This window comes from Lytechinus variegatus, chromosome 4 (genome assembly GCF_018143015.1).
Source record: "Lytechinus variegatus isolate NC3 chromosome 4, Lvar_3.0, whole genome shotgun sequence".
NCBI classification, from domain to species: Eukaryota; Metazoa; Echinodermata; class Echinoidea; order Temnopleuroida; family Toxopneustidae; genus Lytechinus; species Lytechinus variegatus.
Genome location: NC_054743.1, coordinates 26,005,554 through 26,030,803, shown reverse-complemented (window position 1 = coordinate 26,030,803; position 25,250 = coordinate 26,005,554). Strand labels below are relative to the sequence as shown.

General features: G+C 36.0%; 1 protein-coding gene across 1 annotated transcript in view; it reads right to left on the bottom strand.

Annotated features, from left to right (window-relative positions):
- Window positions 1-204: 204 nt before the first annotated feature.
- The window catches only part of LOC121413698 (palmitoyltransferase ZDHHC9-like), a 53,815-nt gene continuing 28,769 nt past the window's right edge, over window positions 205-25,250 (bottom strand). The window contains exons 6-10 of the mRNA XM_041606623.1: window positions 15,270-15,357; window positions 10,912-11,014; window positions 8,206-8,315; window positions 7,549-7,678; window positions 205-1,898 (exon numbers count right to left, since the gene is read on the bottom strand). Of these exons, the coding sequence (XP_041462557.1) occupies window positions 1,458-1,898; window positions 7,549-7,678; window positions 8,206-8,315; window positions 10,912-11,014; window positions 15,270-15,357 (872 nt within the window). The 3' untranslated portion in view covers window positions 205-1,457. The remainder of the gene's footprint in view (window positions 1,899-7,548; window positions 7,679-8,205; window positions 8,316-10,911; window positions 11,015-15,269; window positions 15,358-25,250) is intronic.

Here is a 25,250-nt window from a genome sequence, read left to right as displayed (position 1 = left end):
CATATTCACACCTAACTTGGGCTGTGAATATTTTTTACCACGCTCCCCCAAGATATGGTTTGAAAAACACTGAAATGCAGAAAAAAAAGTTTTTGTGACATCGCTTCATTTCTCTATACCTGTACCTTACATGCGACCTAGTAGAGATCCAACGAAAGCAGTAAAATGCATGCAGTACCTACGGCATCATTTTTTTCCCTGTGGAAGTTCTCTGAGCCTTTGATTCGAAATGATAGGGAATGGATCTTTATGAAGGCAAATTGTAGAGAGCAACACTGCAACACGAAACAAAAGCCAGAGTGTAATATTTTGTAATAAATTTGACAATGAAAACAAAAAAAAAAACAGTGAGTCCTACATTGTAACTCTCACCACAATGGTATTGGAATTTCATAAATTTGGATTGTATACACACATTAGATTGAATGTAGAGGTGTAATACTTCTGGTTTGGATTAAACCTTAGTTTGACACAGAATAAAGCACTTTGTGGTATCTTCAAATGAGGAAAGGTGTTCGGTTTTGGTTTTGGTTAGACATTTTTCAATTATTCACACTAATTTGCAGACCGCAAAACATCTAAACAATTAGGTGTTCACTAAGGTGCTTGGGTGAGTGAAAAAAATAAACACTCAAAATCATCAAATAATCAAAAGCTCATAAAAGTGCTTAGCTTAATGATGCATGATCGCTCAAAATGAATCCAGAAATGTACAAGTACTTAGTGTACACATTTTAATAATGACTCGGTGAGTTTGGATTTTCAAAACATGTATAATGAATGGACCCACTAATCCATACATATCTAATTCTTCCTCAAATGGTAATGGGTGATTTTGGTGTTGACACTGGTGTTAAAGTTGGTGTTAGTGTTCGAATCATACTAAAGACTGCCTTGCCTTGCCTAGCTCCAACACCTCATGTGAGTTAACAAAATGATCCAAAGCACATTAACTCTAAACCAAATGAGATGCATCTCAGCTTCATATTAAATTTTTAGAATACACTGTAACATTGACACCAAAAGTTCAACACTGAACTTCAAATCAACACCAAAATTGAAGTTATTCACTGGATGAATACTCATCCTACTTCCTGGAAACAAATTCCACTAATTGTTTTGATAGATGAACAAGTTGATGATATCACATCAATGTTAACCTTTACTTAGCTGCACAGATGAAAGCATACATTCCTTGGTGTTTAGAATGTGTCAATGGCATCACACATAATATGTAAATGGTGTTAATTTAAAAGCCATGGCATGGAAGTCCAGCGAAACACCAAAGCAAACACCCATTGAAACTGAAAGGTGGTATCAGATCCTACACATCAGACAGAAGCTGGAAGGCATCGTGGCTAGAAGGTGTTAGCATTATATGAAATTGGTGTAAATATAAATTATGCCATGGCATGGAAGTCCTGCTGAACACCACAAAATACACCAGTTACAAGGTGCTATACTGAACTCAACTTCAAGATCCCGCATTGACTGTGGGTCTGGAAAGCATCATCACTAGATGTCATATCCGCAGGAGACGGTTGCGACGAACCCGGATTGTCTTCCGCTCTCGAGTCACGGGGTTCCTCTCTGTGCCCGGCAGGCAGTAGGGGCTGCATCTCGTGCTGCTGCTGTGCGGGGGGTGACGACGTGGAGTTGACCGAGTTGAGAGCTGCTGAATACCGCAACGTGGATGCATTGCTGTTGGTCGGGGACACCATGGAGTCTTTATTGCTGTGTATGGAGGATGTCGTTGACAGATCGGACAGCTGGAGGAAGGAGACTGGGTGTGCTGGTCTGGGGTGATGCCGGGAGATGGGACGATCCTCTGAGCAGCTCTCGTAAGTGCTGCTATCGGAAGAAGAGCTGGTCGTCAGACTGGAACGTGGTATTGCTTGCTGAGGGCAAAAGTCAAAGTAGTAAAGAGTAAAGTCAAAGTTATAAAGACAATTACCCCACTAAAGGGTGGAACCAAGTGGCTCACGAACACAGCCTATGGGAATTACAGAATTAACTAGTGAACAGGTCAAGGATTAGTGCATGTATATATTGATGTTGATTCAAAAGCAGATGGTTATCATGAACAAAAAATTGTTTTGCCAACATATTATTCATGAAAGAATATGGTAAAACATGAATAAAGACAAAGTTCCTTCCAAAAGGACTAAAGCCACTTTTGGGAGTACTGAGCTCTTGACATACATGAACATTTAGATACACTTTTCTTTGTTTTGAACACGAGTGTTCAAAGTGTATGTGGTGTAGTTGCCTCTTTCAGAAGGGAGCTTCTCCTACTCTATGCATACATATACATATGTATTTCATTCTCAATATTTATCCTTTCACTTTATTAAGTAACAGTATTTTCATTGCTTTTAGGCAAAGGAAGTAAATGACCATCCAGATACATGCACATGGCACAACAAAAAGTACAAAATTTCTACAAATCATAAACACTACAAGATTTTCAAACAAAGTTACTGAGTTATTAGGCTATGTCCAATCAGGAGTGATTCATAATGATCGTTTTGGTTTCAAGTACCATACAAATGGTAACTGATGAATATGCATGTACTACAATCATGCTCCAAGACCCAATTGGAAGTGAACAAAAATTGATAAAGATAATAGTATTGTAACTTCTGAAGGTTTCCATGGCGAAGAATAGTGTAGTAGATTTCATGGTACACCATGTACCTTTCTTGGGCAAGTGTTGGTCCTAAAAAGGACCACCCAATCTCACCCAGAGATAATAACTGATAACATATCTTATTAGGACCTTCTGATTGTTATGTTCTTTGTAAATAACATGAAAAGAAATTCAAATCAATGCAGGACCCTGTAACACAAACAAGATGCAATCACTTGTAAAACCAGCTTTGACTATAAGTCTATGTAAAAAAATGTATACAGTTACAATAGATTGCAAATATCAATAGTATGTTTCTAAAGTAAAAGGGTCCTAAACTGGTGGCACCTTGTCAAATTGCATAATGGGAAAGATCTTGAACAGGCTCACTTCATGAAACAATGTATGCTATCCAACTATTTGGTGGAAATGTATACACAATTGTAAGCTACTGAAATCCTTGCATCCGATTGACTCCGAGCAAAAAGTCAGTTAAAGCCTACATTAACATTCCCCTGAAGTACCCTTTCCAAGAACTGTTTTCAGGGCTATTGCAATGGATGTATGCTATCTAACTATTTTGTATTATATTTGGTGGAAATGTATACACACTTAAATTTTTGATTACATAATAATAATATGTAACATTTATATATTGCTTAATGCAAATGTTTCTAGGGCTTCACACTTTTACCCCGGTTTTAGCACAGCTACCCTGATCGGGTGCTCAAACATTCAAGAAATTCCTTTCTACCGAGTACCCATTTACTACACCTGGGTGAAGAGTGACAAATGCCAATAAACGCCTGGCCAAAAGACTCAAGAGGTGCAGTAGGATTTGAACCCAAGACCTGGAAGTTATAGTGTACATGTAAGTTGTTCTGAAAGTGTGAAATTACCTATTATCTTCAAACGGAGAGAGATACCAAACTGTATTGAAATATTTCCACGAATATCATGAGAACAAGTTACACCTCAGTCACAATTGCTATACGAGTAAAAAACAGCCGTTTAACTTTTTTGTACCAGCTACATACACGCGGTTTGAATAAAAATGAATAAAACGGCTGTTTTCGACTCGCCGCAAGGCCGCCTTAGAGCAAATGTGACTGAGGTATGAAAATAGTGTAAAGAAGATACAGTCAAACCTGTCTTTGAAGCCACCTGTCTATTATGAAAACCTGTCTGTAGTGGCCATCAAAATTGTTTTCCATATGAAAGGAATGTGTGTTAGAGAACTTTTACATAAAGGCCACCTCTCTACAGAGGTCACATTTTCTGTTTCTATTGGGTGGTCTCAATAGGCAGGTTTGACCCTCCAGGGTGTTTTAGGCATGAGGTTTTCCTGGCCTGAAACACTACACATGATTGGACATAGCCCCCTCCGTACAGAGCAATGCAATTCATCATACACAAAAAACATACATACTGGAACATAAGATGCTGGTAAGGAACGGGATTTCTGATTGGTCAGTGGCTGTTAAAGGCTACAGTAGGCAGCTTATCATTGGTGGATTCTGAGTTTGCAGGCATGGGTTGCTAAAGGTACAAAAAAAATAATATGAACAAAAGGGGGGAAAATGAAAGGGTTAGGAAATAATGGGTACAACTATTGACACGAGACATCAATGTTAGGGGGCATTGCAAGAGACTTGCAAAAATCAATCACATGTAATTTTACATCAATTTTAAATATGTAATCGATTGCTAGTCAACATCTTTATATCACAGCATTAGTTTGCTATACACGTAATTAAAGTTGATTTGTCAATTGCAGATTTACAATTGGAATTTGCAATTGGGTGTAAATTTTAAAGTTTCTTGCAATTATACCCTCACATATTTGAGATTTTCAAAGCTCATACACGTAATGACATTCTATCCATGATCCAGGTTTGTTATAACTTATAGTTTGATATGAACACTGATCAGACTTACAAAAAAAATCATACTGCTTTTCAGTAAAATTACAAGTATAAGGAATTTGTGGATTTCTCTTAAATTTCTCTTCACTAGATCTGAAGTGATTATCAAATACGAAATGATTTATATCTTCAGAATTATATATATCATGATTCACTTTTTAACCAAACAGATATCACCATTCTTTTTTTTCCTTTCAGAATGACTTTCTATTTGGGTTGGATTTATAACAAGTATGTGTGTTATGGGGAGCACTTCATGAAAAGGCCTGTTTGTGAATTTCACTGATTGAATTGCTCTCAGCCTGATTGAGGCAAGGATTTTCAGTGAAAATCACTGGCTAAACTATCCATGAAACACTCCCCTGAAGGTCAGTATAAAGTGCATGGAACATTATCATTCAAATGCTTCTCTAATCATGCAAAGTGCAGGTTGACATTCCAAGGCAACATTTTAACAGTCTGAGATAAGAGATAGTTCTCAACCAATTCTACATGTAGTTGGCTTTATAATTTGAGATTCTAGTCTGATTGGACCTCTTTGGCCCAATTCACAAAGGTGGTTTTGAACACCCACATTTGAGTCCATGGTTTATGCAGATTTCCTGTATAAATTACACTTATTTTACCGCCTGTTGCCGTGGTTATCAACGCTACATGTATTTATTCATGAGTCCACTGTTTGAAGAGTGGACTCATGAATAAAATAGCATATCTAACCATGGTAACAGGCGTCAATTTGGCGCACTGTGACAAAAGCGCGCATCAGCATTGGAATTTTTTTATACAAGCACCCATTACGTGCTAAAATAAGCGTAATTCATACAGGAAACTCTATAAACCATGGATTCAACCGTGGATTTTCAAAACCACCTTTGTGAATTCGGGCCTTTGGGATTAAACTTGAGATAATGAAAGCCCAATTCCCATCAGCCAAGGCGATGAAGCGTGAAATGTGATCTTTGTTACATAAACACTTTTGGCTCCATAGTCGTGATGTACAGTGGTATGGTATCTTCAACAAATCATTCAGAACAAAAACCATGTTGTATGCCTTCATTAACGAATAAGCCGGATATTTCACAAAATGTCACGCTATTTTGCAAAACAATCATGATGTAATCTCTCGATGATCTACAGACTTAACCCGCTGGTTGCGTCTATACTACAAAAAGAAATTGTGATTGCTTTGATTTTACTTTAAATGATGGGGTAGGCATATCACATTGAACAAACATGTATGCTCCGAATACAACATAGGGTATTGACTAGTTCCACTTTATATATGTACATCAGGGGTACTAACAAATAACATGTACATCACAGAATACACAAATGTGCAAATTTGAATATTTTTATGAAGCTGAATTGAATACTCTGGTTGGTTTAATTCTAACCAAGATGGCGCATTCCAAAGCTACTCAGCAGACCAAACATGATCCTTCTAGGATTCCAATTTCAACAGATAGAATATTGATGTACAAGGTTTGGTGGATGCCTAAATACTCCAAGATGAGTGGGGAATGAGCACACATTGTATGCACATACTCCTCTCCCTGGGGAGTACTGAATCCATTGACTGGCCTATTATACATTGTAGTAGTCTATAACATGTCAGAATCCATTGCCTCCCGGAATCCAGGGGCGGTATTCTGAACATTGTCTTTTCTCCATATTTTATCTTATCTCAGAAATATGACAAAATCGGTATTCTGGTGGATGTCATAACTTTGTCACAAAAATTGTCATAAATTTTGTCTCTTCTCTTTAGCGCACAGCAAAAATATGCGGCTTTAAATGCGTGTAATCCTTTCATACAAGCAAAGGATATGACAAAAGTTATGACAGGGGGTAGCAGTCATAAATTTTGTCATATCTTTTAGTACCAAATATCCCGGTACCCTGCTGACTGAATGTCAAGCAAATAATTATATTATTTAGATTAGATTGTGGTATTAGTTTCACTAATCTTCCATGACAATTTTCAAAATTATTTTTTCATGCTACAATTAGTTAGGCCCTACATATTTATTCCTCCATTTTTTCTCTGTTTTCCTTACTTTTCTACTTCTCCTCTAAAATCCTTCACAGCTCCCTGTCTCTCTTTGTAATTACGCACATCAATATACGCATAGTTGCGCGATGCCAGCAACTGTTTTTGGGATACGCCCTTCCTGCCACGGGGCTTTCCTATTGGCTAGAAGGGGTCCAACTGGGAACTAACAATGATTTTGGTTTGCTTCCGAAAAGATGGATGGGAATTTTGAGAGATATGACAGGGAAATGTTCAGAATACTGATTTGTGACAATCATAAAGGTGTCACTTCTCGGAGAGAAATGACAAAATTTATGACAAAAGTTATGACAGAGTTACAGAATACCACCCCTGGGTTCTTTTTCCGTTTCCTAAATCAATACAGCATTCAATTGCCAAGTGGTTGAAAAATCTTAAATCTAGCGAAAATTCTGTTTAACATTCTTATACAACACTGTTCCCCATATGAACTTAAAAGTTTTGAAAAAAGTGTTACATTTTTTTAATCATGCTTTAAAAAAATTTGTTGATTAAATTTTGAAAATTGAACTTATAGGCCCGTATTCTGAAGTCAGGTTTTACTTAAACTCAGGTTTACCGTTGTGGTTTAAGTATGGACAGCCAATCGTTACATAATCACTAACAGTAGAAATATCATATTTCAGCCCATTTGGCTCTCAAATCATTCATGATAGTGCAGGAAGTATAAATAGATGATTGTCTTCAACATCGATGAATCAGGAAAGAGCACAGTAAACATAGGAAACATACAACTTAATAAAAATTTTGATACATTTGGCTTCCCATACTTAAACCACAACTTTAAACCTGAGTTAAACCCGACTTCAGAAGACGGGCCTAAGAGTTTAAATGCTTGCTTTAAACAACTGTACTAAACAGCATTGTAAAAAAAAAATGTGTACAGTATCCTAAGTGTGTATGAGGTCAAAGGTCGGTCTTACCCTTGGATACGTGGCGCCATCCACCGTTTGGTTCTGTACTGGAATGTAAGGCTGGGCTGGAGCCATGTGACTGCTTTGGACCAGAGTCTTGGTGTATTCTTCCGTCACAAGACCTCTCCTGTCTATTAAACTGAGAGGTGACATAAACAAAGTAGAAGGAAACGTAACATGAGATGAATTCACTGTTGTTGTGTAGGCCTATGTGTAATGCCTATTTTAAGTTTTGGTAATTCCCGCTAAAGTGTATGTCACTATCATAATTATTCAATAGATTATATGACACTATGTGTGACATAGAACAATACAATATGGAGGATATACCATAAAAATGTGAAAATTTATCTTGGTAAGATTTGAAATAAATACAATTATATCTTTGTAATTCATAAAATCACTTCTCACACATGGAATAGGAAAGAAATACATGATCATCACATTGAGAGGATGATGAATGTTTGAAAAAACAATACATTTTTCACAAAGAATATAACTAGCTGAAAACACACTTTTGTGACCACTGCACTTTTGTCATATTAGAATGTCAGATGATTTTTTAGTATAAATGCATACACTCTATAACTGGAAGGTTCACTCGCTTCCTTTAAAATGCGCATGAAGTTAGACATCTCTGTTGAAGGACAAAGAATTTCTACGAACCTGGGAGTATTAGGCCCACATAACGTTGAGCAGAAGTTTGCCATGGCAGACCCATTGCTGTAAGGATTGAAGGCATCTCGGTCATGTTTCTTGGACCATGCTCCTTTTATCTGTAAAAAACAAGTAATTATAGCATCACAAATCATAATTAATACTAAAAATTTGACATGCCCAAAGGACACAGATGCCCCCGCTTAACGCGGCCAGAAATTCATTCAATATGATTGAACCTAATATCGTGCAGAAACCAATATGCATTTATATAATGAACAAACTTAGACCTTTGAACCAATTTGCATATATAATGAGCTGTGAACTTTGACCTACGGACTCTGAATTCGAACTTAGCCTGTATTTTGCTGTCATCTACCTACATACCAACATTTTTCATAATCCATTAAATTTTGTCGAGTTATTGCGCAGAAACCGAGTGGGGGGACGGACGGAACAGGGGCAACGCTTAATGCCCCCCTCCGGACTTTGTCTGCGGGGGCATAAAAAACCTTCATTTATACATGTAAATAATGAGCAAAGTCTTGTCAAATCCCCTTTCTCTCCAAAACCACAGTAAGTGATGTCACTTTTCTATAAAAAAATGAGGAAAATCCTGTATGGCAGTCCTAATTTGTACTGTATACACTGTACATGAACTTCATAAGTTTCCAGATTTTCTATTAAAAGCAATGAGAATAGTTAAAGTGCGAGTAACTAAATGAAGAATGAAACTGCAATGCGCAAATATATGTGAACTTGGTTTTTTAATTATCTTGATTAAAATTATTTATAGAAGATACCATGGAAATTGATTGCCATGGATGCCAATATCCTTCATGAAGAATCCCTAGGTATATCATAAAATCTATATGGAGTATTCCACAATCTCCAACCCCATTTATTATGAAAAGAAGTTTCATAAAAAATGCTTTATATGGCTTCTAATAAACCACATAATTGTCTTGGTGTTGTATGTAAAATAGCAGATGCCACTGATACACAACAGGTTTTGCACTTCAAATCTGTACATTGATTCAAACATAACCTCAAAACTTACCTTCATACTTACATTATCCAGCATCAATGCCTCTTTTAAAGATAGTGATGTTGATTATGATAATAATAACCATGGTAACGATGTTGATAATGATAATGCTGATGGTAATGATGAAGACGTTGCTGCTGCTGATGATGATATTGACAATGATAATGGTGGTGATAGTGATGTTAGATGTGATAGTGATGATGATAATGATAGTAATGATAATAATATAGGTGGTCATAGTAATTGATGGTGGTGATGATGATAGTGAAGATGATAGTGAAGGTGATAGTGGTGATGAGTGATGGTGATGAAGATAGTGATGGTGATAATGGTGATGATGATGGTGATGATGATGGTGATGAAGATGGTGATGATGATTGTGATGATGGTGATAGTGATGATAGTGATGATGATGGTGGTGGTGATGATGATGATGATGATGGTGACGATGATGGTGGTGGTGATGATGATGATGATGACAGTGACAATGGTGATGATGATGATGGTGATGGCGATGATGGTGATGATGATGGTGATGATGATGGTGGTGATGATGGTGGTGATGATGATGATGGTGGTGATGATGATGATGGTGATGATGATAATGATGATGATAATGATAGTAATGATAATAATATAGGTGGTCATAGTAATTGATGGTGTTGATGGTGATGATGATAGTGAAGATGATAGTGGTGATGATGATAGTGATGATGATGATGATGATAGTGATGGTGATGAAGATGGTGATGAAGATAGTGATGGTGATGAAGATAGTGATGATGATGAAGATAGTGATGATGATGGTGATGATGATGGTGATGATGATGATGATGATGGTGGTGATGATGATGGTGATGATGATGGTGATGAAGATGGTGGTGATGATGATGGTGATGATGATGTTAATGATGATGGTAATGATGATGGTAATGATGTTAATGATGATGGTAATGATGTTAATGATGATGGTAATGATGGTGATGGTAACGATGGTGATGATGGTGATAGTGATGATGGTGATGATGGTGGTGGTGATGATGATGATGATGATGATGATGGTGATGATGACGATGGTGATGATGGTGATGGTGGTGATGATGATGATGATGGTGATGATGATGGTGGTGATGATGGTGCTGATGATGGTGCTGATGGTGAGGGTGATGATGGTGATGATGGTGATAGTGATGATGGTGATGATGGTGGTGGTGATGATGATGGTGATGATGGTGGTGGTGATGATGATGGTGATGATGATGACGATGGTGATGATGGTGATGGTGGTGATGGTGGTGATGATGATGATAATGGTGGTGATGATGGTGGTGATGGTGGTGCTGATGGTGAGGGTGATGATGGTGATGATGGTGACGATGGTGATGATGGTGATGATGATGATGGCGATGATGATGGCGATGATGATGGCGATGATGATGGCGATGATGATGGTGGTGATGGTGATGATGATGGTGGTGATGATGGTGGTGATGATGGTGGTGATGATGGTGCTGATGGTGAGGGTGATGATGATCTTGACATGTTAATAACAGTAGTAATGACAATATACTACAGATGGTTACAATGAAAATTATGATAATAGGAAGGAAGATGATAAATGGCTCATTAAAAAAAAGGATCTCATAGGAATCACTCAGGTCACTCACATCTTCATTTGTTGTAATACCAGCTGCGATTAGATACGTGTGAAAGCCTGCCAATCCTAAAACTGACCAGATTGAGATAAAACACACCAACGCCTCCACGATAGTGCAATGGAGTTAAGGAAATAGAACATCAATCATCTCAAAAACATTTCATCAGTTTTACATTTAAAGCAGAGCTACCAACCTGAACAAGAACATTTCAGTATTTTTAAAGCTGAAAATCAGTATTTTGGCGAGGAAATCAGTATTTTCAAAGAAATACCATAGGACAACACTTAAAAATGAAACTTGAGAAATCAGTATTTTGCATGAAACCATCAGTATTCTTCTCATTTTTCAGTACTAAATACTGAAAATCCATACTACTTGGCAGCTCTGTTAAAGGTAAATAATACTGCTTTCATGAATTCACCATCAAACAGTCCTTTTGGATCAGAAGAGTGCTGGCCAGGCAACGACAATGTTAAAAGCTCACAATAAAAGTTTCCACCTTTCCCAGAACAGTGGGAAATCCAACAATGGAAATAATTTTTTTTCACTATACATCATATTCGTACATTCCCTAATTAATGAATATATAATTCTGAGTAACACTTCTGAAAATGAATTAAATTTCAGTCGTTTTGTGCAGAAGCAATTGGATGAGTATTCCCTTCACTACATCACACAAAAAAAATCACACTTTTGTGGTCGATTTGAAGTCGTATGACATTGTATGTTTGTTCACTTTCGTTTAAACAAATAGATCTGTTTTGATAAATTTTACTTTTTTTTCAAAAATTTCACTTGGGTTGGATTCCCCTAGCAAAAAGATTTTTTTTAAATCATTTTTTCCCTATTTCTAAGTAAAACATAGGAGTTCAAAAAGTCACACTATTCTATTCTAAATGTCTGAATGAGACACAGAATGATAAATAGCACAGCAGTATTCGCAATCCCTCCATGGATAACCCTAGCTCAGTGATAATGATTGGTAATAAATCAGTCGAGTGTCTCTTGGCGCTCATCGATTACATGTTTACTCTACGTGAATGTCAGTGGATGGGATTGAAGACAGAGTGATGTCACATTATACTCTCTGATTCTATCTCAATCCACACAGCTGCACAGATGGAGATGCAATGGAAACCGGGAGGTGATTCACTGAATGATGAATTTGGTTCTAAGTGAGATAAAAATCAATTTCATGACATTTCATTATTCCTCAATTCCTTAACATTGATTTTAGCTGTTATAAAACACCCACCCCCTTGATTCTACCCCCACCCCCCTTTAAAACATGCAGTATATAAAATATAAGCTTCAGGCTCAGAAAGCATTTATTTTGATTGTTGTTGAGCCAATAATACACTCTAGATTTCACCGATTTGAAATAATCACGATCAGCCATTATGAGTGACTGGCTGATCATCAGATTTAGATTTAAATCTTGTGAATTTAAATACAAATCTAAATCTAAAAAGTTTAATGTTCAATCTTTTAAGATTTGATTTCAAAAAGTTTTGATATTAAGGTTGTTGATTTATTCTAAATCCTTGAAATTTAGAGTGTGTGCAACATAATTGGCAATGCCTTCTTCTCTTCTTCTCTATGAAAACACACACTTTAATTTCAAAGAAAAGACTACACTTAAAAACAATCACATTGATCAAATTATTGTTTTTCATTCTTTCTCATAAGCATTCTAGCGACCAGCAATTTTGACTGCATCAGTCAAAAAGAAAACGAGATCCAGAAAAATAAACAAGATGACTATTAACTTGAATTTGGTTTGTACCTCCAGGGAAAATGCATTTAGTAATAAGAAACAGATGCAAAATACACCTGCTCGCATTACAGAAAGAAGTATTTGCCAATCTTGAATGCTTTGGAAATACTCAAACTTAATGGTAATTTCAAAACGTGGGCAGAAGGATATATTCCAAAAGCTTTTATAAAATCATGTATCCCTTTTACGATAATGAGGTATTACATTACATGTATGTTTTCTCGACATGTACCTTGAACATCTGTAGGGGAAGGCGGGGTAAGTTGTGACAGTTTTTGCTTTTTGCATGTGAGAATTGATATGATTAATAATCTTGTCGAAATAAGTACCTTGCCTTGAAATTTAATTCTTCTGAAATATTTTCCACCTATATTTAACTTTCTATCCCCACACTAAAAGTCATCGTGACCTTTGAAAAAAAACGATGTCAAATGGCTCAACTTGCCCCATATATGGGGTAAGTTTGAGCCACCTTCTGGGGTAAGTTGAGCCACAAAAACTATGTACAAAATGTATGAGGGGAGAACCAGCATGTCACTTTTTTGTTTAAAGTCTTTTCACTTGCTAATTCTCTATAAATACTAACATCCTTTAAAAGGAAAAGTGCAGTCATGTAAATTTGCTCCTTTCAGCCAGCATTTCAATCGATTTTTATGGTTTGTTTGTTTTTAAGATATATTACCATAGGAATTACCATGGCTCAACTTGCCCCATGCTGTTTGGCTCAACTTACCCCAGTCCGAACTTAGTGTGATAATTTTGTATCCACGCATTTATTATGCATCCATCATATAAAAGACTATGACAAGAATGAAGATCCATACCTGGACTAATAATGTTGTTATCATGTCTTTATTATATTCAAAGACGTGTGTGTTTATAAAGCACTTATCTATTTCACACTCTTTTTTACTTTTTTGGCTGAAATTCATGTTTTTCCCTCTAAAAAACTACTTGTTGTTTCAAAGTTGAAAACAATGTGGTGGGGTTAGGGGTTATGCTATGGGTCATCAAGACATGACACCACCACAATGTCTGACTCATTCATTATTGGCCTGGGGCTGGTGGCTCAACTTGCCCCTATGCTCAACTTACCCCGCCTTCCCCTACACTTTCTACATGGGGGGGGGGGCAATACAGTAGACCAATAACAACCTGTAGAGGGCTTTAAAAAGGGAAGCTTTTGCTGGTTAGACTATGAAATTCATATGCCTGGGCACATAGCACATTATTTAAAGTGTCTTTGAAAAAAAAATGTATGTACGATTATACAATTCTTTCACAGATGATGGAAAAACATGAATAAAGATCCCAGGCAAATGAAAATATAATGGAGAGGAAAGGTGAACCCATGGCCTTGTGTGTGTACCAACATAGTTCAGTGTCATCTCAGAAGCTTCTAACCCTCTATGGGGGTAATTAGAAAGGACTTATCATGCCAGTAGGACCCCTGCTCTAAAAGAACCCCCTTCCCAAAAAGACCCCAAGGCATACATCCCCAATTGTAGTAAATTGAAAAAAAAACTCACTCTGTATTTTCAATAGATTATTTAAAAAAAATGACACCATGGCATGTAATGAGATAATTAAAAATAAACTTGAATTAAAAATCACTTGACTTAAAAGGCCCTTCTTACATGTACCTTATGTCATGATGTACCATACAGTACCATATGGCATGCAAATTGTATTCCGTATGACTGATGAATATGCTATAAGGGTGTAAACTATTCGAGGCCCCCCCCCCCCCATTTCATAAAACTTGTTATAGAAATTGTGCAGTTGAAGTTGAAAAAAATCCAAGTCCAATTTGGGATCTGGCCATAATAATGCACGGATGGGGGGGGGAGGCAACTGGCATGTGCTTTTTTGGCTTTTTTTTTTAAAGAGTGCCCGGAGCTTTATAAATTGTTAGTAAATCTTGGATGTTATAGAATCACAATATAGATCTCTTCTGTGCTCCATCGATTTCAGAGACTATTTCTGCAAAATCACATTACAAATAGCAGCTTTTTCATCATTTCATGTTCATAAAGACATCTATTTTTGCGCCTTCTAATGGAAGTGCCCCTCCCCTTCACAAGGAGTTCGGAAACCATGATTCTAGCACACATACACATACACAGAAACATTGTCTATTCATGTATGCAACCTTAAGCCCAGTGCACACTATGCGAAGCGATTGCACCGAGATCCAAATGCAACAAGTTTCCAATCCCATCACGGTACAATCGCATCGCAGGCCAGCACATACATTGCAACAGCTCTGCAACGCGCTGTATCTCATGGCGCCTCTTTCTTGCACGTATATTGTCTGCGCTGCAGAAGCGCGGCAAATTGGCCATGACATCATCGTCGAGGACAAATCTGAAAGGCTGAAATTAGCAAAATTGCAGAAAGCTTTGGCACATCAAATGTCTGAGATTTGGTCTTTGATCCTACTGCAACAAAATGGGTCGCAGTTGCTGCGCATCGTAGGTTGGCACACACTGTGATTTGTTCGAATCGAATCTTTGTGCAGACGTGTCACATAGTGTGCGCTAGGCTTTAAAGGAAAGAATGGATGGATGATATGCAGGCTAAAGGATATCTGCCTAATGGTGTGAGGAAGATGGGAAAAGGATATCTGGCTGGCTTGTTCTTCAGAGCCTCTAAAAATCCACCTTGCTCCGTGCTCACTGTAAAATAGAAAAGAGAAAGGGAGATGGAGAGACAGAAAAGAAAGGATGAGAAATGGAAGAACAAGAGAGAGAAATGATTCAATTAGGTTTATTGAGAATGAAAAATAACCTGTCGCTCGAAAGCTGACACTGTTTATATCATTAATATTAATAATACATGCTATAAGATTCATACAGCTCACCCTCCCATCATAATTTAATGTAGCTGCCCAAAGCGCTTCAGAGCATTACAGAGAGAGACAGAGAAAGAGAACCTTTGACAATGAAAACAATAAATCAATGTTTATGCGCTCTTAAACAGGTATGTACGTTTTCAGGTTGCCAATGAAGGTGTTCTCTGATGTCTCAATTTTCAAACTTTGTGAAAGAGCATTCCACAGGTTTGGCCCTGCATATAAAGCAAAGGCCATTCCCCCATAATTTCATTTCTTACAGTAGATGCTGACACAAGTTTGTAAAGATTAGGTGTTACGGAAAATACATTAAAGTACAATCGACACAAACACAAAATTGTAATGGAACACTGAAATAATAATGGTGAATATCAAGCACATCATCAACAACAATTACAAGATCAAAGACTGCACATTACACTCCACACACCCGAAATTGAATTCAAAGACCTCTACATGAATTGAATCAGAAATCTTGATTCATCGGGTAATCTCAATACACAAGAAAAACAAAGAAAAATGTGGAGAATGGAATGTAGGAATGGGAAAGTAAGAAAAAGATGGAAAAGGAAAAAAATATGGAAGAGGAAAAAGAAAGAATATAGGAATGATTAGGATCTAGAATGGAAAAATGGTAGGCAATACTGAAGAAAGTAAAAAAAAAAAAATTGGGAGAGGGAAAGTAGATGGAAAGGCAGAAACAAAATAAATTGATGAGAAAATGAAGAAAATCGGGTAAAACTTAGAAAGATATAAACAAACCCAAATGAATGTTTTTACAATTAAATTTAAAACATTCGCATGAAATTTCTAAACATATTCAACTTTCACTCCAAACATTGCCAAAACAATTCTTAAATGGTATATTACATGTGCATATATGTCATCATAGTAGAGCATAATACATTTATAAAATTGCTGGATGTGTAGCTGTACTGTACACAACAAATCAACCTACATTGTTGCATGAGATGAAATACAATGTATTTTTCCGCAACAATGTCACTTGCTGGCCAGGGTCGAAACATCAATTACTATTCATGCATCATAAATAAAGGGGTCCCCTTGACAGTTTGCAGCTCAGAACACATCTATACTGATTGTAAAAGATATATCATTCTGACAGGCAATGAATACATTTCAATGCATTTCATGTACATACAGGTGTAAAGAGAAAAACATACTGTGAAGGCCAACTGTGAGTACCAAATAATCTCAATTTGTGTTTGCCCCATATAGTGAATTTATACAGATACCTCCCTATCTGGAAACATTCTACATGTAGGTAATTTTCCTCTGTAAATGAGAGCATGCAAATGAGAGTACTTGCAATATTTCCAAGATAGAAAGAAAAAAAACCTCCAAATGAGTGCATGTACCAGGGTTGGCGATTTTTTTGATTTTTTTAAAAAAATAAAAAAAATCGGATTTATTTGATTTAAATCAGATTTTTTTTATTTAAATCAGATTTTTTTTTTTTTTAAAGTTCCTTCGAAAAAAAGGGTAATTATCCCCCCCCCCCCTTACTCTTACAATGACATCAATATTGATGTTATACATTTCACCCCTAATATTGTTCTTAACCACATATTTTGTAATTAAAATCCAGTAAAAATGGACAATTAAAAATAAATTTGAGGAATCATGTACATGTATCTGAACTTAATTCTATCATACATAGGCCTATGAAGGAATATTCCATAGGGAATTCCCAGTGAGTAGAGAAAATTCCCCTCTGGGATTTTTCATTCAAATATTTAAAAAATCCAAGAGAAAAAATCCCTTATCAAAACTGCCAACAAACCCTTTGCCAATTACTAGTATTCATGTATATTGTAAGAGAAATAATTCAAATCAATGATTTTTTCAATTAGTCACAGCTTTACAATATGTCAAAAACAGACTACAACTGTATATGTTAAGGATCTTTTTGATAAAAAGCACTCTCTTGCTACAGATATAGATGCAAAACTCTCAGTTTTGGAGAACAATATAGGAGATAGCTTAGTCAAAGGGTGACTATACTACATTTTGTTACTGTGATTTTTTTACATTAATCTACAATATTCATTCCCATATTCTCTAAAAAAAAATCTGTTTGATCCATGAAGTATGAAAAAGAATCTACTTACTTTTAACTTAAAGGATAAAAACTGCAAAACTGCTTAAATTACAACATATGTATTACAAAAAGAAGTATTTTATTTCAAATGAGACACAGCTTACAACTGCCAATGATTGTAACTGAAGTACCTGCATCTTAACATTAAAATGCAGTGTTAAATGTTTATTCTGAGTTTTGCAAATTGTTGTTATAGAGCTCTTTCCATTATTACATGCAGATACAAAACTTCCATTATTTGTAGCACTGAACATAAAATGGGCTGCAGTGACTTAAAAGGTTTATAAGAGAAAGCTTATGACTGTACTACATTATGTTAATGTGATTTTTATAATTATGTTATTTAAAACATCAAATGTATGATAAATGTAACAATACGAAATAAGAGGCATGTTAAATATGTTGATTACATGCAGGTATCATTTTTTATTTTTACATGACAGAAGTAGTTATGTGTAGGCGAAGGATCAAAACTGGAAAACTGCCAACAAACCTTTTCTCATTGACTTTATATATTATATATTTTTTTTTACAAACTGCTCTCTGAAAAGTTGGATTATGTGAAAACTTTATGTTAAGAAAGAAATTGACTAATAATAACTGACAAAGAATGTAAAATTTCAGAAGAAAAACTCGACATAATTTACAAAAAATGAGTACCTATTGACAACATACATCTGTAGTTTTTAAGGAATTACCTGATTTTATTAATTTGATTTTAATTTGTTTTAAGTAGATATGAAGACTTTGTTGATCTTTTATTGATATAAAGTTAATTCAAAGTTTTTCAGTTGACTTGAAGAATTAAAACTGCATTGAACAAATACTTTGTCCATGATTTGTACATTTTTCAATGGAAGTGATTTAAATCAATGATTTTTTTAAAAAATCATGGTGATTTAAATCAACGTGATTTAAATCCGCCAACCCTGGCATGTACATTTCTACACGTAGAAATAAGGAGATCTTTCAGAAGGATTTCTCCAAGATTATGGGAAGTGGGAAGTAAAAGTCAGAAAGTCTGAGGCCCGGGGGGGGGGGGCACTCAGTATACTCCCTTGCATGCATAGTGGGTATGTGCCGCGGAGGAGACCCCCATTTTTACACTCAAAATTTCCGTTCCAAGGCATAGCATTTTTAAAAAGAACAAAGAAAGCCACTCCAAAGCATAGCATTTTCTTCTTACGAGAAAAAAGAAGAAACCGCTCAAAAGCTTTGCATATTCTTCTGTTACGCCGTTCTGGTCCCATTGATCTGCTACAATGAGCCACAAGTTTGGTGAAAAGAGGCCGCAGAGCGCTGTCTGACCATCGCCTCTGCGCTAGCGCATCCGGCGCCCATGCCGCCGGGCTAGCTGCATGCACATTCCATAGGGATGCATACGCATTCACACGCAGGCAACCCGTTCCAAGGACCCCCGTTTTCATAAACATAAATGTAGTTCCGAAGCCCGTTCCGAGGACCCTCCTTTCTACAATAAGCCCGTTCAAGACCCCCATTTTTTGTCTCGCCCGTGGCACATACCTAAATGTACTACTTTTTTGGTCAAGTACGCCCCCCCCCCGGGGTTTGAGGTATTACAAAGGAATAAGAACCCTTAAAGGGGAAGTTCACCCTGACAAAAACTTTATTGTAAAAATAGCAGAAAAAATAATAAAAAATATTGCCGAAGGTTTGAGAAAAATTCATCAAATAATTAAAAAGTTATTAGAATTTCAATTATTTGATTTGTGATGTCATATGCGAGCAGCATTCCTACATAGCGAATGGTAACAAATCAATAAAATGTCATTTTCTCAGAAAATTGAAAATGGTTTTCACTGTACCTTTTGTATATCAATAGACAAATTATTTCACACCCGATCATGAATAGAAAACAAAATTAAGTCATCAGGAACCATGCAAAATTTGAAATTCATGCATTTTATATTACATAACACATGGGGCAGCTGCTCGTTTATGACGTCACAAATCCAAAACTTTGAACTCTAATAACTTTCTTACTCTTTAACGGATTTTCCTCAAACCTTCACCAATATTTTTTACTATTTTTTCTGCTATTTTTGCAACAAAGTTTTCTTCAGGGTGAACTTCCCCTTTAATAATGCAGTAAAATTTGAATGTATTTCTAGACACGTTTCCAGTCAGCTACAAACTGCAAACATTTCATTTGGCTCAAGCTGACATGAATATGTAACAAAAAATTATCTGGTATTTTGATATTTTGAGACATGAGCCAATGTGTATATACATTTATAATTATACCGTGTGAGTAAAAAAAATTGACACCTCACATATCCCACATTTAAGGAAAAAAAATATGTCATGAATGCATAATCATAATTATGGCTGGAAAGAATATCCTCTCCCCAATAATTTGATACCATATTTACGTGGTTAGTGTTAATGCTTGGATAATCAGGATGTATTCTTTGAAGTGATGTAAATTTGGATTTGCGCCAAAGTAAGGCATGACTGCAATGAACGCATCGAGATGTCAATGATGTCATAATCCTACATGATTTAGTATATTTGCGAAATGCGAATCCATTTTCAATGAAATTGACTTGAAAATTGACACTGAAAAAGTGTTTATTAAAAGTCATAATAATTTAATGAAATGGTGTTTTAAAACAGGTTTTAAAGTAACCCTTGTAGGATTGACATCATTGATAACTGGATTAAATTTACAGTCATGCCTTTATAATACTTTGGTGCAAATCAAAATTAACATCACTGCAAAGAATACCTCCTGATTATCCACATAAATTTGGTATCAAATTATTTGGGAGAACAAACATTTTCAGGCCATAAAATAGATAATAAATATGTTCAGGACATAATTCATCCTTAAATTGGGGTTTTGTGATAGGACAAGTTTTTTTTTGTTCACAAGGTATAGTAACAATTTCCACCCGATGTGGTACATTTGTAAATGGTGAAACAGTCAAAGGAAGTTTTTAAATGGAAGGCAAAATTACCTATACATAAAAAAGTATAAGTGCAAGATCTTACTTTGTACTTATGTTCTCCTAATTTTAATAAAAGGCTTCAAGGGCAGATGCACATTAAATGCACCTTCTCAGATTCACCAAAAATATTCATTTAGAAAAAGAACACATACACTGAAACATCTTTTCATTATATCATTTTAGAAATATCATTGCCAGTCACCTACAATGTACACAATCATTTCAAATTCAATGTAAACATTTGCAAAAGCATCAAGGTCTGAACATTGAATGAAAAAAAAATATCATTTCGTGACGTAATTGTGTCATTATGAGTAAACAGACAAAATTTGCAAGTCTTTTGTTACTTTTCCTTTTCAAAACAAACAAAAACATCATTTTCTCTTTGAATAAAAAGTATGTTCCCGTTCCTCTACTGAAATTGTAAAAGTGCCACTACATAAATCCCATCAAATCCACAAACCCTTGTCTCGAAGCACTGTACTTTGCCGTCGTTGAATGCACCTTGGCGTTGCAAAAACCCTGTCTCAAGTTTCCCGATCATGAGGCCCTATATTGAAGGTGCATCCAAAATTTTGCATTCACACGTAACCCTCGGGGCCGCAATAAACATCCCATCAAGTCGCATCCCAATCTGAATGGTGCCTTCTTCACCATTTGACGAGAGTGACGGGGTGAATAGCCAGCAGCCTTTCTCATTTTGAACTGCAGTGGCAAGCTCTGCTGATAAACATCAGTGAGATGATATACATGTACTGTACAGTGTGTTCCGCATGAAAATGAATTTGGGAAGCATTTCATGAAACAATTAGTTATTTTCTTTATATTAGATACATGTATTAGCAACTGATTTCTGATTGGCTAAAAGCAAATTTGTCAATGAAAATCTCTGGCAAGATGCTTCATGAAGCACTCAACATTTTCATCCACAATTTACAAACATATAAGCAAATAATTATAGTACACAGTTCAGTATTTTTCTGTTTGTATACAGGGGCCAAAGAGATTTGAAATTTCGATATCATTATCAAGAATAATTCAAGATTTTTCACAAAAGATATGCAGAGCTTGTGCTAAAAAGGATGGCTCAGTAACATATCAAAGTTTATTGTTAAATGAGAGTGAGTAAAAATTCTGTTTCTACACAATTTTTTTAAGGACAGGTCTCAGATTTAATTGTTTGTTAACTGTCATAAATAAATTAGTTCAGTAATTTTCAGTGTGCATAAAGGAGTAAGAGAGATTTAAAATTTTGATATCATTATCAAGAATAATTCATCAAGATTTGTCACAAATATATACAGAGCCGTGCTAAAAAAGGATGGCTCCAAGTTTATTGTTATTATGAGAGTGAGTAAAGATTTAGATTCTAGACAATTCTTTTTTAAGGACATGTTTGAGATTAAAAAAATTGTTTGTAAACTGTCATGAATGAATAACCTGCTCTCAAATTAACAAACTTAAAGAGATCTCACTCAAGCTATTGCATGCAGTGTCATTTTGAATTATAAAGATATTCCATGAATGTGATATCTATATCAAATCCCTTTATACAGTGCGTCCCAGAATAAACGAAACCGAGATTTAGCGATCATTTATCATAACTAAATCATAAATAGAATAGACAAATGACCTATCACCTTGAAGCTTAGAATCTCCTCTTTCATCTGATATTACTTAGGTTATTTCTTATTCACGCATGAGTGAGCAAAAACAATTTGAAGAAAGGATACCAAAAACTCATTTGGCGGGGGGTATCTGGGTTTCAAAAGAAAACCATATTTCTGAAAAGTTCAATATCTGCTCTTTAATTTGGTACCAAAATTACAGAAAATGGTCAAGAAATAAAAAAGTTCTGGTCATTTGAAATAAGGCTTGTATTTCCATAATTTCATGAGATAAACGTGTTTTCACCAGTTTCCCACAGAAGCTTTCGCATGGTGAACAAAAGATTATGCATGGCTGATCTTCAATAAAACGGAGTGTTCAGTGAGTTTGAAAGCCAGCCTGGAGAACCTCTTCATTTTATGAAATTATTGAAATTCAAGCCTTATTTCAAATGACCAGAACTTTGTTATTTCGTGACAATTTTCTGTAATTTAGGTATCAAATTAAAGAGGAGATATTGAACTTTTCATAAATGTGGTTTTCTTTTTGAAACCCAGATACCCCCTGCGAAATGAGTTTTTGATATCTTTTCTTCAAATTGCATTTGCTCACTCATGCGTGAATGAGAAATAATCTAAGTAATATCAGATGAAAGAGGAGATTCTAAGCTTTAAATTGGTAGGTCATTTGTCTATTTTATTTATGATTAAGTAATGATAAATGATCGCTAAATCTCGGTTTCGTTTTTTCTGGGACGCACTGTATAATAGATGTACAATTACAAAAGGACTTAATTGATCCTCAAGCTTTTGTAACGACTAAATGTAAAAAGCGAATCCTTTTTTTCATTCATAATCTGTGAAAAAATTTATTATAGATAGAGATTGCATCTCGAATGCAAACATTCAAGAACAATTGAAATTTACTAGCCTTGTACATGTATTTATAGGGGAAAGTGAAGTTTTGGGATGAGTGAAAACTATTAATTGTGAACTTATAGGAAAATCAAATATGGAAAAAAGTCTGCTGCAAATGACTGATCTTTTAGATGTTCCTCAAATTTTTCCCCTCTAACTATTCAAATGAAGAAATGAACATGAATGCAGATCATGATTCTTCTGATATAACTGTAACCTGAGGGAAAATGGTTAACCCAATATCATTCCATGTGTACAACACCCACACATTGATTCTCTTCAACCTTTCAGAGGGTCTGGTGCTAAGCCGACACATAATAGTCCCACTGCTACACAATTATGCTGGATATTTAACTCTAGTGTGATACGATGCGGATGCATCCTATCACACCATGGCGCAAGCCTGCCTGAGGATGTTAAGGTGATAATGCAGCAGCTCCCAAGAGATACAGGGCGATGATATTACCGAGGCGTGAAAGCGGAATGATAATATTATGGTATCTGGCAGGGAACAAAATCTGAAATGAATGATGAGCAGCATCTGGGAATCAGGGCATGGATGGTCTCATGGGGACCAAGCCTAGACGTTGGATTCAATCTTCAACAGGAAGCCTAATGCATGGAATAATGATTTGGAATTCCATTGTGAGCAGATATATCTAATCTATCACGGCTCTCAGCATTCTATTCACAGATCATCTCTTTAATTGGTTTTGAATGGTCTGATTATAGGTAGATTGGAATAACTTTCCCATTTCCCCCTTTTTCTTGTTTGTAATAAAATTTTCTTTGTTTCCATATGTCTCCAAGAATCAGCTCTTTACACCACTGTTCTATTAAACCGAAACAAAAGTTTGTTACCCATTTTAGGTGTTTCCATTATTTCTTTCCTTCTCCGAGTTTATATCATTCTCATCTTGACTTTTTTTCAGGAAATTCTTAATCTTTCACAAATATCTCCCTGGATCCCAATCGATGGATTAATAACACAAAAAACTAATCATACAGTCTGGATTGGATGTTTTCTGACCTTTAAAACATTATTTCTATCCACCCACTCAGTAAATCTAGATATGTTTGTAGATCTAGACATTACCTGAAATTAATTCTTCATTTGAAGGATATGTGCAATAGCAATAGCCCATCTTCATCAGACCGAGTTTTGGAATCATCCTGCTTTTTCTGATGGAGCACCAGGAAAAGTTTTTTTTCCCACAAATTTGCAAGAATGGATAAGCATTACACGCTGCATAAATGGGAATTTTTTGTGTTCTCTTTTATAAAGTAATTTGGAAAGTGAAATCACCAACAGCCACCATGATAATTCTTTCTCTGTGCAGCATATCAGCATGATTAAAAATCAAGATTATTTGCAATGAAGATACAATCAGCAGGCTATTTCATGGGTTTATCATCTTAAGATGACAACATTGTCAAATCTACCTTAATACTATAAGGGCTTTTTTCCATGGTTGTAGGCATTCTCGCAGTGTGAAACCATCTTTCACAACCAAACGAGTAGTTGAGCACAACCGCGTAGCCAGGATTTAATTTTGGAGGGGGCGGTAAGTGCACACGAAAGGTGCCAACACTAACAGGGCACGCGAAGCGCACTCCCAAGGGGGGAGGGTGCAGGAAGGGGGAGTTTCCCCCCTCTTCCCTTTACAGCCCCTACAGAAATTTAAGCGTGCTGCTTGCTAGTAACTAGCATGCGACTAGCAGGGCGCTCTCTTAATAAGCGAGTGCATGATAGCGAACAGTCCCTGCTCGCTAAAAGATCGCTTAACTATTACTCTGCACGCATATTACACGCTTATTAAGCTAGCCGCATGCTAGTTACTAGCATGCCGCAAGCTTGCGCAAGCTAGTCGCACGCTTGCCGCAAGCTTGAAATTTCTGTGTAGGGGAGAGCACCATGATTTTGATATCTCATCAAATTCAAATCAAAAGAAGGCATATCTTGTGTCTCTAGTACCCTTATCAACTCTATTATTGACTTGCTATGATTAAAACAAAATTGTTTTCGAAAGAAATTATGAGTGCCCCAAAAATGGGAAAAGACTGAAGAAGTTGAAATACATGTAATTCCTCTTACCGC